This window comes from Manacus candei, unplaced genomic scaffold, assembly GCF_025592945.1.
Source record: "Manacus candei isolate 608988 ecotype Guabito, Panama unplaced genomic scaffold, ASM2559294v1 h1tg000005l, whole genome shotgun sequence".
NCBI classification, from domain to species: domain Eukaryota; kingdom Metazoa; phylum Chordata; class Aves; order Passeriformes; family Pipridae; genus Manacus; species Manacus candei.
The window spans coordinates 26,384,997-26,406,803 of record NW_026138053.1 but is presented as its reverse complement, the minus strand read 5'-3'; the positions used below and the strand labels follow the sequence as shown (position 1 = coordinate 26,406,803).

Genomic DNA, 21,807 nt, shown 5'->3' with positions numbered 1-21,807 from the left:
TCTAGCCTGCAAATATCTGCAATATCACACATTCAGAGCTGTCTTGAGAATTGCTCTGCCATGTGTAAGGACAGTAAGTCAAAAATAACACACATTAAACTCTAGATAAGTAAGAGGAATTTCCTGTTGAAAGTAGCCTAAGTATAGTTTCAAAACAAAAGCAAACCAAATCACATAAGGTTTATCCACAGACTTGACAATAAAACAAACTTATTCTTAGACAGGTCCAAGTGGATTTCTTTCCTCTTAGGTACTTTTAAGTCCAGCAACTCAAAAAGTATCACTAGATTTCCCAGAGTATAAAATCAGCACAAGAATGTCCAAAACATAAGCTCTGAAGGTCTTTTACTCTAACCTTGTCTCTCAAACACATACTTTGGTATCCATTGTTATCTCCTAGAGCACATGCAGCTCTAAACAATAACAAGTGTTTAGCAGCAGGCCTCAGTTGCTGTGGAAAGCTGACATCCAAGCACCACTTCCAGAGCGGGAGAGGCAGAAACTGATGCAAAGTTGAGATTTCTTTAGTGTTCCAAGCTGCCTGTATGTTTGCAGCACCCAAATTAACTCTGCTCACAGGCTGAGATGTTGCTTTCCTACAACACTCCTTTATTTCCCCCGTCCCTTCCGCTCTTGACAAACCCATCAGCAGCCTGTAAAATACATCTGTGCTTCATTTTATGTCACTGGTAACACGAGACAAGCGCTGACCACATCCTCACCTCTCATGGCTTATCAAGATGTGGGCAGGCACCGGCACCATCACCTGGAGACCCTCCTGCTCTCTTGCACGTGCATGTAAACACACCAGTTGCAGTTCTGCTACTCCAACGGGCTTCACCTCGTGCCAGTTTCTCCCTAGAAAGGTTCGTCAGTGATGAGAAGGACCAGGACACAAAACACAACTTTTAATCATTCAAATATAATATTCAAGTTAACATCTAAGGTTCTGTTTTCCCTCCCTCTCCTCACAGGAAAACTGCCCCGTTCATCTGCCAAATTCCCCTTCTGAGGCAATCCTGTTAAAGAAACCCACAGAGCAGTACCAGCCTGCTGACTCCAGAGCTCCGCTGAGAGATGGTGAACAGGGATCTGTCTGACAAAGCTTCTCTTCCAAAAAGGCAAAAAGAAGATAAAACCACACAGCTTTTGTCATCTGCAGCACTGTAATCCAAATCTGGACTTTATCAGTATCCTGAACTGAGAAAGAACAGGTGCTAAAAACATGATTCATGGTAATACACGGCCCTTCCCTTCTGCTTGAAGGGGTAAGGCTGAAACTTTTGCTGCACAATTACAGAAACCTTGTCTTAAAGCCTATTAAGGTGTTTTCTTCAGAGGTGTAACAATAACAGACACAGCACTTTCTGGCCTGTAAAATCCCTCCCTTCCCTGACCTTGAGAACCACCAGGCTCCAAGCAAAACTGAAATACTTTTATTAGGCTGGCTGGCTGCCTACTCGCAGTCCCTTTTCAATAAAGCCAACTTGGAAGGATCCAGGCAGAAGTTTATGTATCACATAACTCTGTTCCACTCTTAGCAGACACCAGAAGACTACATTGGATTTCACAGACTCATTTAGGCTGGAAAAGCCCTTTAAGATCAAGTCCAGCCTGACACTGCCAGGTCCCCCACTAAATTGCATCCCTAAGCACAACATCTACAGTTTGTTATAAATCACTACATTATTACATAACATTACCACAGTTGTTATAAATTACTGCCACCACACTTGCAAACGATCTCCTGTCCTAGAGGAATCCTTGCCCTTTCCAGAAAACAGACCAGCACACATCAGCCATTTGCTAAATGGTACCCTCAGTGAAACACTATGATTTAGTAACTTCACATTAATTGACAAATGAGGACTCTATGCCCAACTACTGAACCTGTAACTTTACCTTTCTATGTTCCTTTTCCTTCCCCTACTCCTCTTTTGCTTTTTTTTTTTCCATGCTGCCTGTCTTTGCCCTGGAACCCTGCATCTCTAAGTGCTGGATAAGATCTTTGTAAAGTCTCCAGGTAGGCACAGGATAAAAACCTTCAGCAACAGAAGTTTCAGAAAGAGCACCAAGGCCTTCCTAGGAAAGGTCCTGCCAGTGCATAAACAATTAATTTAACAGCTCCTACAGGCAAAGACATTTGTTGAGATGTCCACCCAATCAATTCCATGATTTACCTTCTAGGAGGTCCAGGTACACCAGAAATGCAGCATAGACTTGAGTACTGTCAGATATATCAAGTGACATCATTTCTGTGAACTGAGACCCAAAAAGTAATGTTGGTGAAGGAAAACACAAGCTATATTAAGCATGCACAGACCAAACCCAGAATCTGTACAGCCCTAGGAGCCACTGAAGCCTGAAAACAGTTTTAAGGCAATCAAAAGCAGAACTTGTTTTCTGACAGTATCTTAAAAGATCCTTTTTCCGCATTCCCCGTGTCTTGGCACTTAAAAAAGCAAGCAAAATAAACGAATAAATGAGGAATCACATCTATTCCTGGAACAGCTCTAGCTTTGTGCAATTTTACCTATTTTTGGGTAAATCGTTTTACCTATTTTTGCTATAGCACATCAACATAGAGTGATGGCCAAAATTAAACCCCTCCGTGTTTTTGGTGCGCTAAAAATTAAGATGGAGTTAACATTTAAAGGCATTTACGTTTCCTGACTGCGTTTCCATGATTTACAACCCCCTCCCCTGCTGATCGGGGGCATTCCCCGACCACCCCACGAAGGCCGGAGACTCCCTCGGGACGCCCAATATGTGTTATACTGACATCTCCCCGCGCAGCACACCTCCGGGGGGGGGCCGAGATGTCCCTCAGAGCCATGACGGAGGAATCCTGTCTGGATCCAGGAGGCAAACCGGGCCCCCCGAGTGATCGAGCGCCCCCCGCTCCGGCCTACCGTGGGGTGAGCCGTCATCCAGTTGCCTCCAGCCGCCCCCGCCCAGCCGCCCTGGGTCCGCCCGCCCGCGGAGGTGCCCTGGCCCGGGTCGGTGCCCCCCTGGCCCGGGTCGGTGCCCCCCTGGCCCGGGTCGGTGCCCCCCTCGCCCCCCTGGGCCGGGCAAACGCCGCCCGTGCCCGCCCTGGCCAGGGGCTCCATGCGCTGCCCGGGCTGTGCAACGCGGCTTCGCTCCGGGCGGCGCCGCGCGGCCCAGCGCTCCCCGGAAACGGCGGCGCCGCCCCGATGGTTCCGCCCCAACTTCGTTCCGCGCCCCCTCCTCCTCCCCAGCCAAGGCCAAAGGCGCTGCTTTAAGCCCGATAAATTTTATATATATATATATATATATATATATATATATATATATATAGATGTATATTCCTTATCACAAAGGGTCCTTTCCCGATACCATTTTCTAATGGTTAATTTTTTCTTATTTATTTATTTGTTTATCTATCTCTCTGTTTGTTTGATTATTTTGTGTCCAGGGAATGGAAGTGCTGGCTAAAATAGAGATTTTTTTTAAAAATTTTTTTTTAAACAGGCCAACATCCTCGGAATTGCTTAAGGTCATCTCCAATGTGACTTCCTGCGGTTACAACCCACATACCGATTAATGTATTAAATACATATATGGATTAATTTTCAATGATGCTTTATTATAAGATTATCATCAAGCCTAAGAAGAAGGGTTAAAGGGTTAAAGCAAAGAATATTTAATTAATATACGGTGGCTGAAGCTTTCATAGACTGCTTAAGGGATATAGATTCAAGGTATTGTTATTAAAAGCATCTCATACCGCTTTACTAGAAATATCTCCGACTTCCAACAAGAATCTGCTTTGCCTAATGCAAAGTGTCCCAGGTCTGGTTTACCGGCTCCATCTGCCTTAGTGCCTCTTTGGATGAACTTCAAACAGTGGTTTGAATGAAGTCAGGCCTGTCTCTGTCTCTGAACAGCCTCAAGCTGGTGTCCACGCAAAAAAAAAAGCTGTGTGCTGTTTGTAACATCAGGTGAGAGACTGCAAAGGCATCACTTGTACACTGGGGTTGTACTTGGCCAGGCTACACCAAGAAAAATCTGGCTGAGGTTGGAAAATGTCAACCATCTGCACTGACTCGAGGAAACACCAAGTATGATCTTGAGAAGATCAGTTTGACGCAGGGCCTACTGAAAAGTGAACTGTCCTGTCTTTAACCCTTCTTCTTTATAGGCTTAATGATTATTCTGTAATAAAGGATCAATGAAAATTAATCTATACATATTTAATACATAAATTGGTGTGTGTGGTAACTGCAGAAAATCATATTGGACACAAACTTAAGCAATTCTGAGGAGGTTGGCCTGATTAAAAACCACTATTGTAGCTAGCCCTTCAACTCCCTGGGTACAAAATAAATAAATAATAGACAGGAAAAGTAATCCAGTCTCTGAGACTTTCATGGAAGAGTTGGCAACAGTCATTTACTCAACTGCTGGGAAAATAATTGGATGGATTTGAGTCCTCAGAGACGAAGAAGTAAATGAAAGGAAATAGACTTGTCTATAAATATCAGCAGGATAGATCCTCTGTTTTCCACTGTGTGAGAAACAAGTCTAAATTAGAAGAAAGCTGCCTCAGAGAAAATTTGTCACCTGTCAAACTGAGGGAGTACGCCACTGCCAGAGACAGTTCTCTCAGCTGGAATCTTCGTGTTTGGTGTGGATGTTTAGAGGAGGCTGAAACAAATGGCTTAAATTAATTTCTGTGGGACTTAGGTCTGCAAAAAGCTGCTTCTTCCTCAAAGCTGAAATATTTCACCACACAGTGGCTCATTGTCCTGTCACAGCAGGATTGAGTATGGGCTTTAAAAAAAAAAACAGGATAGAATTTTGGCCACTAATAAAGAGGTCAGAATGTGCACAGATTTCTTTGTATATGCACATAAAGTAACATGCATTTATAGATGTTGGAATGACATGAATTGTCAGGGTAACTGTTTACCTGAACTCTCCAATCTTTCCCCCGTGCTGTGTGGCTGGGAGTGAGAGACTAAGCTGAGTTGACTCCTTTCTCTTATGCATGGAAGAACATCTCATGTTTCAGGCATCTGCTGCTCTCTCTCTTTTGTGTGCCACAGGAGCCAGCAAGCACCATGAGTGGTGTGAGTGAGGGGAATGTCACCCTGAGGAGCAAATTACTGGTTTTAGGACGCTGCTGGAGGCATTGCATTTGCCCTCAGCAAATTGTTATGGCTCTGATGCTGTTCTCAAAAAAGAAAATAAAGGAGAAGTGCGAAGAGAACTAAAAGCACTTTAGATTTCACTGAAGACATTGAGAGCTGCACAGGATAAAAAGCCCAGTCAGCCTTCTGCAAACACTGACTGCAACACCACCAAACTGGATTGCACCTTTACACTTTGCAGGTAGAACAAAGGCTTTGCAGTTGCTTCCTTCCAGATCTTCCTTTCTTTCTGGGGGGAAATAATCTCTGCTTGGCCCTGATCCTGACCCTGCATTCCCTCCCATGAGAAGCGCCTGTGTCGTCATGACACATCCACAGGGGAGGCCTGGCCAAGGGGAGTCACAGGAGATGCATATTTCTCCTGAAGTCTCCTAAAATCGGGATTGTGACCCAGCTTGAATATGCAGTGGATGGAAAATGCCAGGTTACATCCCTCCACATCAAGTATAATTCAGTAGCATTAGTCCCCATCCTCCAAACTGGAGCAGTCCTGTGCGCAACAGCAGAATTCTGTGTGTGTGGATTCAGCTGGCTCCTGTGAAACCCTAATCACTTCACACAGGCTACAAAGCTGCTCCTTCTATTTGGTTAATGAATCCAAGCATAAAAGCAACATGTGGCAAACTAACCATGAAAGAAAAGCCTCATTAATGTATCATTCTAGAAGGACAATTATAAAGGTGTCATGAAGGGCAAACAGGAGGAATATATTTGCAGTAATTGTTCAGGAAGATGCTTACAAATTGAGGGAGTTTCTCAAATTTTAGTGCAGATGATTCCATGACCTTTGGAGATTCTTTATTGAAGTTTTCTAGGATGTTTTTGTGTTAGTTTTTTGGAGAGTCATCTGATCAGGAAACTGAGACTATAATTTGGTGTGGATGATAAATTAAGTTCTATAAACAAAGAATAGCAGATATGAATTCGCTCTCCTTATATTTGAGTTTTGCAAGCACACAGCCAAGAGTGCTGCCTACTTAAAGTGGATCTGTCTGCATTGGAGAAACCACCTACCTACAGTAAAACCCAAATATGCCATGGTGGGGCCCTTAGAGTTAATTAGAGATTTCATCTTGAAAAGGGTTTAGCATGCCCAAATCCTATTAACTTCTAAGAGAGCTGTGATTACTATGCCCCTTTTAAGATCATGACCCAATAATTTTAATTGTTGAAACATGCTTTATTTATTTTTATGGTAAATTGTCGTTGGTCCATTCATACAAATGTTTCCATGGCAGAAAAGTCAATGAAATACAGGGAATATTCTCCTTGTATTCCCTTTCTTTGGAGGAGAGGTGCTGAGATCTGGGGTTGTTTAGCCTGGAGAGGAGAAAGCTCCAGGTAGACCTTAAAGACCCTTCCAGTACTTGAGCAGGGCTTATAAAAAAAGACAGAGTGACTTTTTAAGTGGGCAGATAGTGACAGGACAAGGGAAACATCTTTAAACTGAACCAGGGTAGGTTTAGATGGGATATTGGGAAGCAATTCTTCCCTGTGAGTGTGGGGAGGCCCTGGCACAGGTTGCCCAGAGAAGCTGTGGCTGTCCCATCCCTGGAAGTGCCCAAGGCCAGGTAGGAGCAACCTGGGCTAGTGGAAGGTGTCCCTGCCCATGGCAGGGCGGTGGAACTGCACGAGCTTTAAGGTTCCTTTCAACCCAAGCCATTCTATGACTCCATGATATTAATTTTCCAGCCGCACTCCAGCTGGGACAACAGCACTATGCACATCCCTCCTGCAGTGTGGGATGGGCGTGGGGTGTGCAGTTGCTTCACACAGACATCTCGGGGATGTTTGAGAGAACCTCTTTGATATAAAAGCACAACTAACCTTCATTCTCTACCTGCGTGGGAATGATGAGGGTTAGATCTTCACAGAAGCAGCAAACTAAGGGATGTCTTCGCGTTCGCACCCGCGCTGGGAGGGAACTGCCGAACGCCTCCTTCAAACCCAAAACTCGGGTGAGAAGCGTGGGGGTTGCGACTTTCGCCGGGCCCAAAGGCGAGCGCTGACCGGAGCCTCCCGGGGGACGCGGGGATCCCACCTGCGCTCCCACCTGCGCTCCCACCTGCGCTGGGGCGGCCCCGCGGGGCCGGGGCGGGGCCGGGGGAGGTGCGGAGAGCCGGGCTCGGGGCTCGGGCCGGCCGGGCAGGCGGCGCTGCTCCGCTCCTCCTTCTCCTCCTCAACCTCCTCCCTCTCCCGCCTCCTCCCTTGTCCTGTCTCCCTCCTCCCCGTCCCGCTCCCCCCCGCGGCGCGGCCGCCCCGCACAGCCGGCGCGGCTCCCGCGGCCGCCCCGCGCCCATCATGGCTGCGAGCGCCGGGCGCCCCCCGCTCCTCCTCCTCCTCCTCCTCCTCCTCCCGCCGCTGCTGGGCGGCTGCGGGGCCAGCCCGTCCCCCCCGGAGCCGCCGGAGCCGCCGAGCCCCGAGCCCCCGGCGCTGCCCGAGTCGGCTCTGCAGCAGCCCACGGTGCTGCTCGCCATCCTCGCCCGCAACGCCGCGCACACGCTGCCGCACGTCCTGGGCTGCATCGAGAGGCTCAGCTACCCCAAGAGCCGCATCGCGCTCTGGTAAGGGCCGGGGGGGCGGTGTGCGGGGCCCTCCCCGCGGTCCCACCCCGGCGGGGAGAGGAGGCTGTGCGGGGAGCGCAGGTAGCGGGGCCGGGGCACCTCAGCTCGGAGGGGCAGCCGCAGCTCCCGCCGCGGGAGCCGGGCTTTGGCACCTGAGCAGAGCTCGCCCGCCCGTCCCGGGATCCCCCGGCTCCTGCGGGGCAGCCGGGAGGGCTTCGCCGTGAGCCCGGAGGGAGATGAGTTATCCCAGCAAAGCTGGCCTGGAGCCTGGGAACATTCGCCGCCCGAGCATGTGTCCAAATCCACAGGCAGGGAGAACTCCGTCTGGGAGCGTGGGGCTGGTAAATCCCGGGCTTTGTGGGGGCTGCGTGGGTTGTGCCAGGGCTGGAGAGCAGGCAGGCTGGGTAGGTGCCGGTGGGCATTGAAAGGAGCATTGTTGCCAGGCTGTAGGCTGGAAGATGGATTCAAAGATGTATTCAGAAATCGCAGCATGGGGGCAGCTGTGGTGGTCAAATGGGGGTCGGGAAGGGGGAATTAGAGCAATCTGGGAACTGGTCAATCTGCCTTTGCAAGGGGACAAAGAAAAAAGTAATCTTTTAACCTGAGATAAGTGTTGGGAGGAACGGGAGTTGCTTGGAAGGCCCCAAAACAGGTTTTCTTTTGAAGTGTGGTAATGGTGTAAAATAAGAAATGGTGCTATAGGGCCTGACCCAAAGTTCACTGAAGTCTGTTGGGAGGCTCCTGTTAACTTAAAAAGTCAATAAGATTTAATTTTACTTTGTATAAAGGGGTGTGGGGAGGACTTCCCCCCCCCCCCCCAGTCACTGAAGTGTCATTAAACAGATGCTTCTGTGTGTGCTTCAGGAACGTGGCTGGGATTGTGTTCAGGTACAGGGCTCTGCAGAACATCAGTGCCTGGTATTATCAGTGCACGGCTCTCTTTTACCTTTTTTTTTTTATCCTTTTGGATTGAAGATGCACAAAGAAAACAGTGCTGTCAGCCCAGATTTGGGGTGCCACGCTTGTGAATTACAAGTAGAATTACTGTGGAATTACAAGCTGGTGTAGGGTGGTGGGTAAATTCACACTCAGATGAGTGTAGATCCATGACTCTGCATTCGTTTGTATCAGTAGGAATTTTACCAGTTTGGATTTCATTGTAGCACATGTGTATAAGAACAGATATTACCAGACGCCATGTGGCCTGTGATTCAGCTAAGCCCAGTGTTTATAAAACCTTGTGGGAGTCGTAAGTGCATTCCTGATCACCAAAGCAGAGTGGATTCTGACGTCCCTTTCTCACTGTACAAGTGTAAAATAAGTTTTGGGCTTTTTCTTTTTTAGGTCCTGTAGATAATTGGTTGGCCCTACAACTTTTTTTGTAAATTACTTCATCATTCTTGCTAAACTTAAGGACTCTGCAGTGTTGTGTGAAAGTATTCATGGGAACTTATTTTAAGGTAACTTAAAATATGCTAAGATTCTTATAAGAACATCACTCTCTTTTTAAGGGGATTGCACACAGAAACAAGGCATGGTTAAACTGGAAAATCTGTGGTTGAAAATGTCAGGCTTTATAAAATGAGAATGACTAAAATGCCACAGCCACTGGAAGGGAAGTTCTGAGGATGCTCTGAGTTGCTACAGAGAGTGAGAGGTACCTATAGGGTGGCAGTGATTCCTTGGAGAGGTTTAGTCCAGTTCACTTCAGCTCCCCTATAAGACTTTTCAGAGCCGAAGATGTTGAGGACACAAAGTACCCACCCAGAAGAAGATCACATATGGTATCTGTCAAGTCTCCTGAGAACAAACAAAACCATACAGTCCATTTCTGGAAGCATCTTGTGTTTCAGACAGAGTCCTTTCAACAGATGAATTCCAGGATTTACCTGTGTCCCTGTGTTACTGGGATAGCTTGGTGAGAAGGGCAGGGAAGTGGTGTTTGTCAAGGACTCCCATTTCTCCATTGCCACTTATATGCTACTTCAAAATTCTCTTGAGTTAAGTCAGCATTTTAAAATGCCCAAATGTAGGTCTTAAGAATGAAAATTAAAAGCATGTATCATCTCTCAAGCTCCCATATGCTCTCTTTGCATAGCTTGAGGGCTGAAATTCAACAGTGGATTCCTCAGATGGATTTCCAGAGGGAAGCTTTATGAGTGACAGTAAAGATGGGTTAAGAGATAATGAGTTTGAAGCAGGCATTGAATTTTCTTTGTGCAGTCTGTATCAATTAATCTCAACCTTTGTTATCCTGATACTGAGCAAAATATGTACGCTGGGCAGCCTTGTGCTCCCTTCTTCCCTTTGGTCTTAATTATGACTTAATTCTGAAGACAGTAGCTGTCGTGGTGAGCAACCTCGGAAGAACTTGCTGGCTACTAATGAGTTGAGCAGGACATCTGGCCTGGGGCCAGCTGGCACGTAGTGACCCGTGGCCTTTCAGTTAAACCCTTCCTTCCTTTCTTACTTCCCTCTACAGGAATCAGGAAGTTGCATCTGAACTGCCTCCTAGGCTGGTCCCTGGCGTGTCTTAACCCCAGCTGTCCTTGTCTTGGAGGATTGTAGGTCATTCCAGGTCATCCCAGGATTGTACTGATGACTTAGTGGTGGGAATTTCTGTGCAAAGTGCTCCGGTCTCTGTCCTGGCCCCGCTGAGCTTGTTGGGATGGGCTTGACTGTAGGCATTCTGTGAGCCTTTGGAGCTGCCCATCCAGGTGGGAACAGCAACGGCTCCCAGCTTTAGCCACAGAACCCAGCTTCCCTCTGTGCTCCCCGAGCTGGTTCTGGTGTTGCCATGGAGGAGTAATGCTGGAGGTGACAGTCACCTTTTCTTGTGAAGGAGGAAAGGTCCCAGCTCTCCCCTGGGACTGGTCAGCTCAAAAATACGCAATGCTGTGAGAAACACACTGGTGCCCAGCAATGGGAGAGAACCTTAAGAAGGCATGGCTCTTGGACTCAAGACAATCTAATTTGTAACCAGGGAGGGTTCTTCTAATGGGCTCCTTGTGTGGCTGGGTGTGATCAGCAGGGTGGGCTGAGCCCAGCCCAGCCAAGCTGGGAAACGTGGGCTTGTGGGGAAGGTGGACAGCATTGTTTGTGCTGGGGTTGGAGAGCTGTTAAGGGAGGGAAAATGATCTCTATCTTGGACAAAAATGACCCAGAAGTTACCTAGTCAGCATGTCCCAACCCTCTTGTGGGTGGGTTGAGGTTGGGTTTTTTTGTTCTGTACTTTATCAGTGCTGAGTGTGTTTGAGATCCGTTTGATTATAGGTGCAGAGTATTTGCTTGTTGGACAGGTTCACCTTGGCTGTAGTGGACAACCTAAAAGTCTGTTTGTTCAGCAGTTTATCACATTGCTTTACACTTTCCTTAGTCTTGGATTAAGTGGTGGTATAGCAAAGAAAGTTGTCTGTAATTTCATCTTTAAATACCTGCTATTTCATCATTGTGGGCCATCTGCTCCCATCTTTTACTAACCTGAGGATTGAATGCCTGCATAAATTGAATTGGTGCTTGAGAGCAGTAATTAGGTTCTTTTGTGCTTGAAAAAATCTGTGCTTGCTTTGGGGATCACAGTGTGCTTAGATTTCAGAAATGATAATGTAAAGGATAGTGAGATGGGTGGAAAGCTGGAATAAATCCCTGCTGAGAGATCAGTGGATATACTGTACCACAGCTCCAGGGAGTGAATGGTTTCAACTTAAAAGAGCTGGTTGTAGCTGAAAATAGAAGCTGATGAGATCAGTATAACAATTATACTTCATAATTACATATTATTAGTCTGGCTGATAATACTCTACCTGAGCATTTTCTTATTCTTCAACAGTTTATTTTTCTAATGTGAAAAATTCCACATAGAGGACAAACTTTAATGAGATGCAGGGATCATTTAAATCTTTAATGGCTGCAATTGCTCACAGGGAGGTGTTGGCTTTCAAATGCCCTGTGTTTTCTGTCCTTGTTTCCATTTGAGCAAGGAGGTCACTTTAATCTTCATGGTCACTATTAATCACTTAGGAATGCTGAAGTTCCAGTCTGCTGGCTTTGCCTCTCCTGATTCTGTCCACTGGTGTTTTGCATCTATTTCAGATGTGCTCACCTACGCTGTGACTTCCACATGGCAATATTAAAACATAGGGTTTAGAAATTGAATTGACTTTTCATTTGGCTTGTTGTTTAAACCTGTGGGATTTAGTTTCTCATTAGTATTTGTAGGTATTTTAAATGTATTTATTATATAGTTTTAATAACAGTCATAGACTAAGTTGTGCTAAGAGAGGTTAGACTTGCACAGCCTTGGATTAAGCCTTATGATTAAGGTGATGTTCCCATTGTCCAAGATGTTGCAGAGAGTCTTTCTACCAGAGAACTTACATTTAGATGACTACATCAAAAGAAAGAATGGGAGTAAATACTTCCAATTTCTACCTGGGGAAATTGGGGAAGAAAGGTTAAGTAACCTGTGCAAAATTCTTGAGTTTATCAAGACCAGAGATAGTATTCATAACTCGCATTGCTTGCTGCTTCTTACTTGTTGAGGCCACTTTTGCACTCAAGTGCAGTAAATTTGTGTAAGAAATGGAAAACCAGAGAATGCTAAAGAACTGTTCCCATCCCAACATCCACAATCACAGGGTTTTTTTGTCCTTTGGGTCTCCCTCCCTCTTCTAACTCTTGGCAAACTGAAGCAAGTGATATCATGAAATGGTTCAGTAGAAACATTTGAAGGGAAACCAAAAATTACTGCCATGCCTTGCTGAGGTCTGCGTGGCAAGACATAACCTACACTTCAGCTAAAAACCTTGCAGTTCTGCAGAGAAATGTTAAAAGAGGCATCAGCTCTGTGATGGCAACTGCTGAGTAGCAAGAGCTTCTTTGGTTTTTCCTGCTGTGCTCACACATTGATGCCTTTTTGATGCCATTAAAAAGCATCTTGTTGCATACTTTGTATTAGGGTCTACCAGACATCAAGGTGAATATTGGAATATTTCATGAAATGAATAAAAAGCCCCCCAGAGGTGCAGGGATTATACTGAAAAACTGATGTCTTGAAGTGTTTTTTAACCTGAGATAAGTGTTGAGAGGAACAGGAGTTGCTTAGAAGGCCTGTGAGATTATTGACCCTAATACATTGTGTGTGTTGGATCTATTTTTTTAATATCTGCATCCTGCATGCTCTGTATCTCTGAAAATACAACCATTTATTTGGTCTGGTGTCTTTTGGCAACCACATTTTGAGATAAGTCTGTCTGTCATTGTTTTCCTGGTGCCTTGTAGTGCAGTTGGTGTGTTTGGAGTTTGGAATCCCGTAAAATAATATGTTGCCGCGAAGAAACAGCAGGACAGAGTTTGATAGCAGAATGATATGATAAACTTTTGCATGCTTTCAAAGGTCAAGGAGAACTAGTTTTCAAGATTTTTTGATGTGTACAAAGTAGGGATGAAAAGACCTCAAGGGGTCACCTAGTTTATTCCTGCCCAGGGCAGGATCCCACTTCATCCCCTGTTTGTCTATTGCCTGGATTTGGGATTCCTCATCCAGTTCAGGCTGCAGACTGTCCAGGCTGTGTGCTGGCATGTCCTCTGAAGAATCTTCAGGTGTGGGGGACGTGGAGGCAGCTGTGGGAACGTGTCAAAGGACCAGCTGCAACCAGTATTGGCTGTTAAGCACTGGTGTTAATTTGTCCTTTAAAAAAAAAAAAGGCAATTTCACTTGTATGTTCCTGGCATACAAGCTATTTCAGCTTCTTATTTCTGGAAGCAGGGATCAGTTAGGTCTGATCCAGGGGAAGCAATTCCTGCTGTTGTTCTCTTATTAGAGAGGGAAAAAGAACCTCTCCCCTTCCTCAGTGTTTCTCCAACTGGACTAATGCACGGATCTCCTAAGGACAGTTAACACTGGAAGGCACTTCCAAAGATTATCTGGTCCCTGCTCAAAGCAGGCTCAGGTGAAGGCTGCCCAGAACCATTTCAGTTCAAGTTTTTAATATCTCAGGGATGGAGACTCCACAATCCTTGGGCAGCCTGCTCCAGTGAGACTGTTGCTGTCAAGGAGTGTCTTGGAAATTTGTATTGGCTGAGGGTGGCAGACATTTGGGATGAGCTGTTGTTCCAACAGCTTTTTTCCCCTTCTCTTTTGCATCTTTCTGTTAAATGGAGCATGTCTTCTTTTCAAAAAACTGCCTGATCACAGCTTATCAAATTCCTGAGGAATTCCAGGTGTCTGAGTGCAGCTGGAGAGGGGTCAGTCCCTGGGAGGTGTGGCAGGGGCCTTCCTGAGGAGAGAAGAACAGGGGTTCGCACTGAAACAGAGACCGAAGGGCTTTTTTGATCCTCTGTGTAAATTATCACACACCTGCAGTTATTTATTGGAGTCCCCTGGGACTGAAAGTCTTCACGTACTGGGTCAGAATTCTCTAAAAATGGGTCTGTGATACACGTGGTGTGCAGAACATCACCCACCACCAGCACTCGCTGGCGGTCCTGGGAGACGCCCTGAAAGACCATATGGACTGCAGGACAGAGAGGACTGAGGTGATGTGGGGTGCTGTCTGTGAGAACCTGGAATTTCCTTCCTGTGGGATGATGTCTCAGGCTTGATATTATTTCAGTCTCTTTCTGTGCATCTCATTTCCTTTATTCTAGTGAAGCACAGTGTACACTGATGGTGCTCCTCGCCAGGGATGGATTACAGCTAAATGGGGCCCACATGCACCAAAGTTTCAGGGTAAAGAAAGATAGGAATAAAAAAAATCTTGGTGTTCTCTACAAGGTGGATTTTTGGCCCTCTTCTGCCAAAATGCCCAGCTCCTTCATACAAGCATGTGGCACTGCTGATGGGCTCATCAGTAAAGAAAAAAGGGATTTTTTTTCCTTTTTTTGTGTACAATTTGCTTCACTCAGTGCCTGAATCCACTTTTCGAACATGAAATAATTGGTTTCGGTTATGTGTGCAAGCACGTGCATTTGTCTATATATCTGTATCTGGTGTCCTTGGATCAGAGCACTTTTATTACCATAAAATGACTCCAGTTTTCTTTCTGGAGAATTAACAGGGAACCTAACAACTACATGGTGATTTTAAACCTTTTCCAGCTGACTAGGAATCTGGTATATGCTTTCAAATGGAGTTTAGTCACCAGAGTTTTCTGCAAACTGCTTTGGTTGTGACACTGTTTTGTAATGTAATGTGTTGATCCTCTTCTTCACAGATGTGGCACTGCTGAAAAATGGCCTAATTTTGTACCAGAGACTGAATTCACTACACAAGATTGGAATTATGTTCATACTCCTGCATATCTTTCTTGTTTTTCTTTGGGAGAGGTGATCACTTATTTGAGGTAGCCATAGAACATGCTACAAAATGAAATCTTATTCAGAAGTGAAGCCTGGTGTCTCTTCTGCTTTTATTCTGACCAACTGTTTACATGGTCAATATGTTTTTCCCCCTTACTGGCATGCAACCATCAGGTAAAACAGTGTGAATTTTTTGGATTGGGAATATGTTTTTGCCAAAGTCTGTCCTTGCTCCTTTTCCGGGGACTGTTAAAACATGGGCACTGCTGGGGATCCCTGCATCAGTGTCATCCCTGATGCCTAAGTGGTTGTAATACATGGAATTAATAGGTTTCCAGCTGTTTGCCTTTTGTTCTGTCTGGGTGCACTGATAGGAGTCATACACCTCTTCTAAAGAGAAGCAGATCTTGATCTGGACCAGAACATGGATTAGGTTTGAGCCTGTCATCCCTGGAGCTCATGAGGATCTAAATTCATGCTGAAGCAGAAGATAGTGGGTGGCCATGTAAGCTACAGTGCCATGGTAGGGCTCATTTAAGCTCTTTCACATTAGTGTTGTAAAACTTAAGCTCCAATAGGGAATTGTTTATTTTTACTTTTCTTTTAAGCTTTTTTTTCCTGTAAGGAGGAGAAAAAATATTTTTATTTATGTTTTTTCCCCCCTTTCCCCAGGCAGGGTACAGGCTTCCCTTTTTTTCTAAAAGGATTGTTTGCTTAGTGTTTTGCTCTTTGATCTCTCTGCAGGGGAAAGGTTATGTGTGGCTGCAGCCTGGTTTGAATTTCACCCAGTGGCAAAATGAGGTTGCATTAACTGTGAAGTGTTAGTTTACATCCTGAAGCTGATAGCAGGTGCTTATCTCTTCAGTTAGCAGGTCAGAATCTTGGGTTTGCTACTGCCTCAACAGCGCTCTTAAAGCAGATGCTGCATTGTACCTTTGGGGGTTGAATGAGAATTGAAGGCTGTTTGAGTTATTTCCTCGGTATTTTCAATCGTGCTTGTCCTTACAAGGTACTTGGGAAAATTCAAGGTCAGGTTGGATGGGGTGCTGAGCAACCTGGTCTGGTTGAAGATGTCCCTGCTCATTGCAGGGGTGTTGGACTGGGTGACCTTCAAAGGTCCCTTCTCACCCAAACCATTCTAGGTTTGGAGGAAAAGGCTGTTTTCCAGCAGTCCCACTTTAAACTGCTAATCATGATGTGGAAGTTGAATATTAAACTCTGACAAATGCTTTTTTTTTTTTTCTTTTCCCTTCTGCCTGTTAGCTTGAATCCATGAATTATTCCCCACCAGACTTCAGCCAAGTAAACTTAAGCAAGTTCCTTTAGTAGGACTACTGTGTCATTAGATAATCAAAAGCCTGCTTGTGGCAAATCCTACAAAGATGTTAACTAGGAAGCCTGAGCTTTAGACAGCCAGGAAAAGCTGTGAGAAACCTGTTCTGTTCCTACAGTTTATTTCTAGGAGGCAAAGAGGAACATGACCTATAAAGCTTTGCAGCGAGGCTCTTTCCACCAGTCATCAGCACTTCCCAGTTTATGTGAGGATGCAGGAATGTTATGTTGATATTGTGTCAAAAAAAACCCCAGAGTGTTTAAGAGAGATTAAAACCTCGTTGGAGAGGAGCCAGCGTGGTTTGATGTTTGCTGCAGAGAGGGGAGCAGGTGCACAGCACTGACCTTGGCTGTTCTCCCTTATCCCTGATGTGTGTGCAGTGTGGTCCTTGGCTGCTTCATCCTGCTGCCTGCCAACAGGGAAGGGACGTTTGGGGGTAGTTCTGTCTCCCAGCTGCAGCTCTGTGTGAGAATATAAACAAATGGTGCATCAGTGACCCAGCCCATGGAGAGGAGAGATGGAGGGCAGGCTGGGATGCTGATTTTGTCATGTCCCAGGGTGTTTATTTGCAGTGCTGGCTTAGGTGTGAAATCCCAGGATCCTGAGATTTAGCTGCAGATTTTCTACTCAGTGGAGTCGCAGCACTGGGATACTTATTAATGCTCTGAACTCCCCTTGAAGTTTATTGAGGGTGTGTTTTCACTCTTGAAAATTCTTCTTCTTAAATGAAGTCAACAACTACATTCCTGTAATCTAACCAGAACTTGTAATTAACACCATAACCCGTAAAGACAATGACAAAAGTATTTAGAGCTCAGTGAAAAGCACAGCAGTTACATGCACAAGTCGCTACATTAGACTAGCAAAAATCCTAAAAAAAGGACTCAATGAAAGATGTGTCAACACAGGAACTGTATGATTAGGATAAAGACTTCTGGTTTTATTTTGGAAAACAGCAAAAACCATGCTATTTCTCTTTTCTGCAAACTGAGGGATTAAAGGAGTTCTGGTGTCCTGAGGAACTGCTGGCCTGCATTTTATTTCTCCTTAATTCTTGGCTAGAATTGGCTAGAGTTACCAGTGGGAGGAATAGCTTGGAGGTTAACTTTCGGGCTTTGAAATATGAATGTTCAAGGCCCTGTTTTACTGACAGGCATAAAAAGGTAGGAGAAGGAGTGGTGTGAGTGGGGGGGATCAAGATCGAATAATCCCTTGTATTATGGAAATGATCCCTTGCCTGCACAAGGGATTGAAGTGAAGTTGGGTTTTGGGAATGGTAAGACTTTGACAACTCCAGTTACTTCTGACCTTTGCAGATCCTACAGGTAGAGAAAAGGGGCTGATAATGGTAGAGGGTGTGTATTATGACCTTCTGTTTTTAGTGTGATGCCCCTGCATTAAACTGGTGTTCCTTAGTGGTTTGGGATTAGGAGTAAGATTTGGAAATCTGATTTTGTTGCTGGATTCTACATGGCTGGCAGAGTTGGGAAGAAGTTGATGTTTACTTGGGGGAATGGCATTTTTTTTCTCTGTTAGTGTGCATAGGGAGTTTCTGGTAGTACTTTTACAGAGCACTATACTTTTAGTGCCTGGAACTCTATACTGTCTCTATTTTGGCTTGGTTTCAACCTCCTCAGCGCCTTCAGACGGAGGTGGGGTGTTGGTAGAGTTTAATTCCATCTGTTCTATCTTGCTGTATGGAGCAGCTTAGTTCAGAGTTGGGGTTTGGGAGTTTCAAGCTGCACAGACTCAGAGATGAGATGGTTATTTGGGTCCTGGAGGTTTAGAAAAGCCAGTTGCTGATAGGGACCAAGCACTGCATGTGCTCTGTGCCTTTGGTGTCTGCTTTAACATAACCAGTTCTTGTAAACAAGTGAGGAACAGCAGAGTAGTAGCCCAGCACTGTGCTCATTTTTCCTAGTCTTGTGCCATTAGATTTCCTTGACTCACTCACATAAATCAGTTCCTGGATGCTGCTGGTGTTTGCTCCCAATGATACGTGCTGCTTCAGTAGGAAGCTCTGGATGGAGTTTCCATTTAGTTGTCCCTTAAGATGGGCTCCAGGGTTCTGGAGGAGCCTACCCAACCTCTTCTAAATAGGTTAGCAGAGAATAATAATTGCTTTTGGGTCTTTTGCCTCTTCAAATATTTTCTTCCTCCAGTTCTGGCTGTCAGAGACTTTGGTTAGACTCATTTTTCAAAACACTACTCTGAAATAAGTTCAATGTGTGTGACTGGAATATGAAAATGTCACTGCTGCTAAATACTTTCTCTTAATTTATGATTTATTTTAAAATTTGTTTTTTTCTACTTGAAGCAGGGTTTAAATGCAAATTATCATTGTTAAGTCACTGAGTGGGCTTATGATAACATGTTTTATCACTCCTAACACACACTCACTTCCCCCTTCCCCGCTTTATTTCTCACACAAACAAGTTGTTGCTTCCACAAAAACTCTTGTCAATGAAATATTATTTCAGACTAGTGAGCTCATGCCTGTCTGCTGGCAGAGCTCTGCTCTGACTTCATACAAACGAAGGCTGCTGCCAGGATTTTTTGCCTAATACCTGAGCCTCCAAAGAAGCTCTGTTTCACAGAGCAAGAATCCAGCTGCTATCAGGGGTGCTTCCAGCAGCTTTGCCTACAGCATCACATCTGGCTTTTTGGACAAGTCTCTCTTTATGTAAGTGCTGCAGATATAAGGGGGAGGAATACATGTTCAGGGCTAGGCTGGGGCTAAGCAGGGGTTTCTTTTCTGCTCTGAACAAATCACAGTGCAATGATGTCAGTTGATTCTACCTGTGGAGAGCTTCAATCACCTTCAGGTTTACTCTCTTGCTCTATTGCAAGGTGCACCCTTTGTTGCTGCATGTGGAGCATGTAGAAGATTACACTCGGCATACCACAGAGATTTGCTAAGGAGAAACGTGGTTCAGGTCTCTCAATTATTTTTACCTCTCCAATAGAGTGAGATCTCGAAGGAAAAATAATTGTGTATTACATCTACAAGCAGTAATCTCCTGCCTGACAAACCTGTGACAGTCCAGAGATTAACAGAAACATCTGGTTCTAACAGTTTGGGCACGTAGCTGGACCAAACCTCCAGCCTTTCCTGCTCAGGAGGATGTATTTCTTCCAGGTCTACTGAACCAATAAAGGTATATTTCTTCCAGGTCTCTTGAACCAACAGTGCAGATAGAGCTATAGAGCTGCTGTCATAAAAGTTAAGAATATACTTGGGAAGAACCAAATAAAGAGGCAAACCCTCTAGATTTCAACTCATTAGATCTCTTACTGGGTTACGTGACCTGAAGAGGTTAATGAAACTCCTTAAAACAAAAGTTCTACCCAGCTACATCCACTGAGAAACTGGCAGATGTTTAAGAGCAGAATGATTTCTCAAAGGAGACAGAACTAGTCTCTGAGTTTTCCATGAACTGTCTTTATTTCATGTATTTAAGAAATCCCTCTAGTGGCCTGGTACTTCCATGACATATCAGCTGTTTGCTTGCAGTTGATCTTGCTCATCAGTTGCTGCTGTTGTGTGGATTTCAATGGAGCTCTTGAGGGATTATTTGAAAGGCTGCACGAGAAGAGTCTGAGACAGTTTCAGTTGAAAATCAGAAAAAAAAAAAAAAGAGAGGTAGTGGGGTTTTTGGGTTTATTTATGAGTGGCAAGCAGGTGATGCTAAAAATCTTTGAATTTGATACGGACACATTAAGTGATGCTTTAGATCAGATTAAATGATCTATTGGAATATAACTCCTAAGAAACCTAATATCTTCAGCAAATAAATTAAAATAAGCAATTAGATTTTAATTTGTCTGTGATACATCACATCTCTCTGTAAAACCCAAAGTCTCCAAAGACAACCTGTGTTATGTTATGTGGAGTGGCTGCATATTTTGTAATAATATATAAGCAGTTACTGCAAATTATCTGATATTCCCTGTGTAGTGCTAGGATTGTGGTTAGGCCAACATTTATCCCTGGCAGAGGGAGAGCCTGAGATTGGATTCCTGCACACTCAGCTGAGGGTTCATTGAAACTGGACTGTCACTTTTCTTCTCTGCTCCTTCACCCTTACCCCAGCAATGCCTTGTGGTGAGGTATTCCAAAAATTCAGTTCTGCAGCCTTTGAAATTGCCTTAAAGCCCCAGGGAGCTGAGCTGTCCAGGCGTGGGAATGCTGCTGGACAAGTGCTGTGATGCGTGAGGGCTGTTGGGGTCAGAGCATGTCCCCGAGGGGACAGACAAGTCTAGCACCTGCAGATTTGTTTGGGTTGGAAAGCCCTTTATCTCAGGCACTTCATCCACTGGCAATGGAGATAGCTAAGCTGGGACTCTTTCCCAATGGAAAATTACATAGTTAGGAACCACCAAATAAAGGCACACATGTATTTTGTGGGGCTTCCAATTACCCAATTTACTACTGAAAGACCTTAATGCCTGTTTCCTCTATTTACATCCAGGCAGTGATGGGGAAAAAACTACCTATCCTCAAACTGTGCATTTGTGGTAGGATTAAACTTAAAAGAGTTAAAATAGATTGTGCCTTTGCATTCCTCTCCACACCACACTTGCTGATGCAGCCTTCAGTGCTTGACTCTCCCTGAGATTTGCAACTTCCCAGTGATGCTCCCTGGAGTTTGCACCTCTCCAGTGATGCTCCCTGAGATTTATCCCTCTGCATTGATGCTCCCTGAAACCTGCGCAGACAGGACAGACCAGGAGAAGGGAGGATTGTGGTGATGTGTCCTGCAGTGGAAGCAATTCCATGCTTTGTTTTGTCCCTTCGTTTCCATGATCTCATTTCCGTATTTGGGGATGAGAAATACACAGCATACTTACAGAAGACTGCAGAGCCTTTAGCATACAAGATTAGAGGAATGTTAAGAACTCACTGTTTTTCTTTCTCTTCCCTTTAGAATTAAGTCAGCCATCAGCAGAGCACCAGTTTTCCATGACTTTTGAATCCAGATTCAGTCTTTTCCAAGAGAAAATGTGTTCCAACTCTGGCATTCATAGTATGTCTCGTGTGCACACAGTAGCCATGTGTGCAGCACATGTGTCTATGCCTTCCTTCACAGCAGAAGCCAAGTGTATTCCTGTATCTGTGAGTGAAACATGAGATCACAAATGGGAGAGATTCAGCTCCAGAAGTTTTCGCTAGCCCAAAGTATTTGTAATTTAAAGTAGAAACACTTCGCCTTTAATTTTTTTCCTTCTCTCTAGTACTAGTGCTTCACTGCTTTGAGACCCTAAACACTTGAAATCTATAACCCCATCTCCAAAAACCCAGTGCTTTTTTTTTTAGTGCTGAAGACAAAGTGCTTGGATGGGAAGAGAGACTTCACAAGCCTGTGAGCTTGTGAGAGTTTCTGAATAGCAATACAGAGGAAAAGTTGTTCTTGAGATTGCCACGGCCACAAATTTA

General features: G+C 44.9%; 1 protein-coding gene across 1 annotated transcript in view; it reads left to right on the top strand.

The window, feature by feature from the left end:
- The window catches only part of COLGALT2 (collagen beta(1-O)galactosyltransferase 2), a 55,755-nt gene that overhangs the window by 1,425 nt on the left and 32,523 nt on the right, over positions 1 to 21,807 (top strand). The window contains exons 2-3 of the mRNA XM_051798845.1: positions 5,070 to 5,097; positions 7,141 to 7,738. Coding sequence (XP_051654805.1) covers positions 5,070 to 5,097; positions 7,141 to 7,738 — 626 coding nt within the window. The remainder of the gene's footprint in view (positions 1 to 5,069; positions 5,098 to 7,140; positions 7,739 to 21,807) is intronic.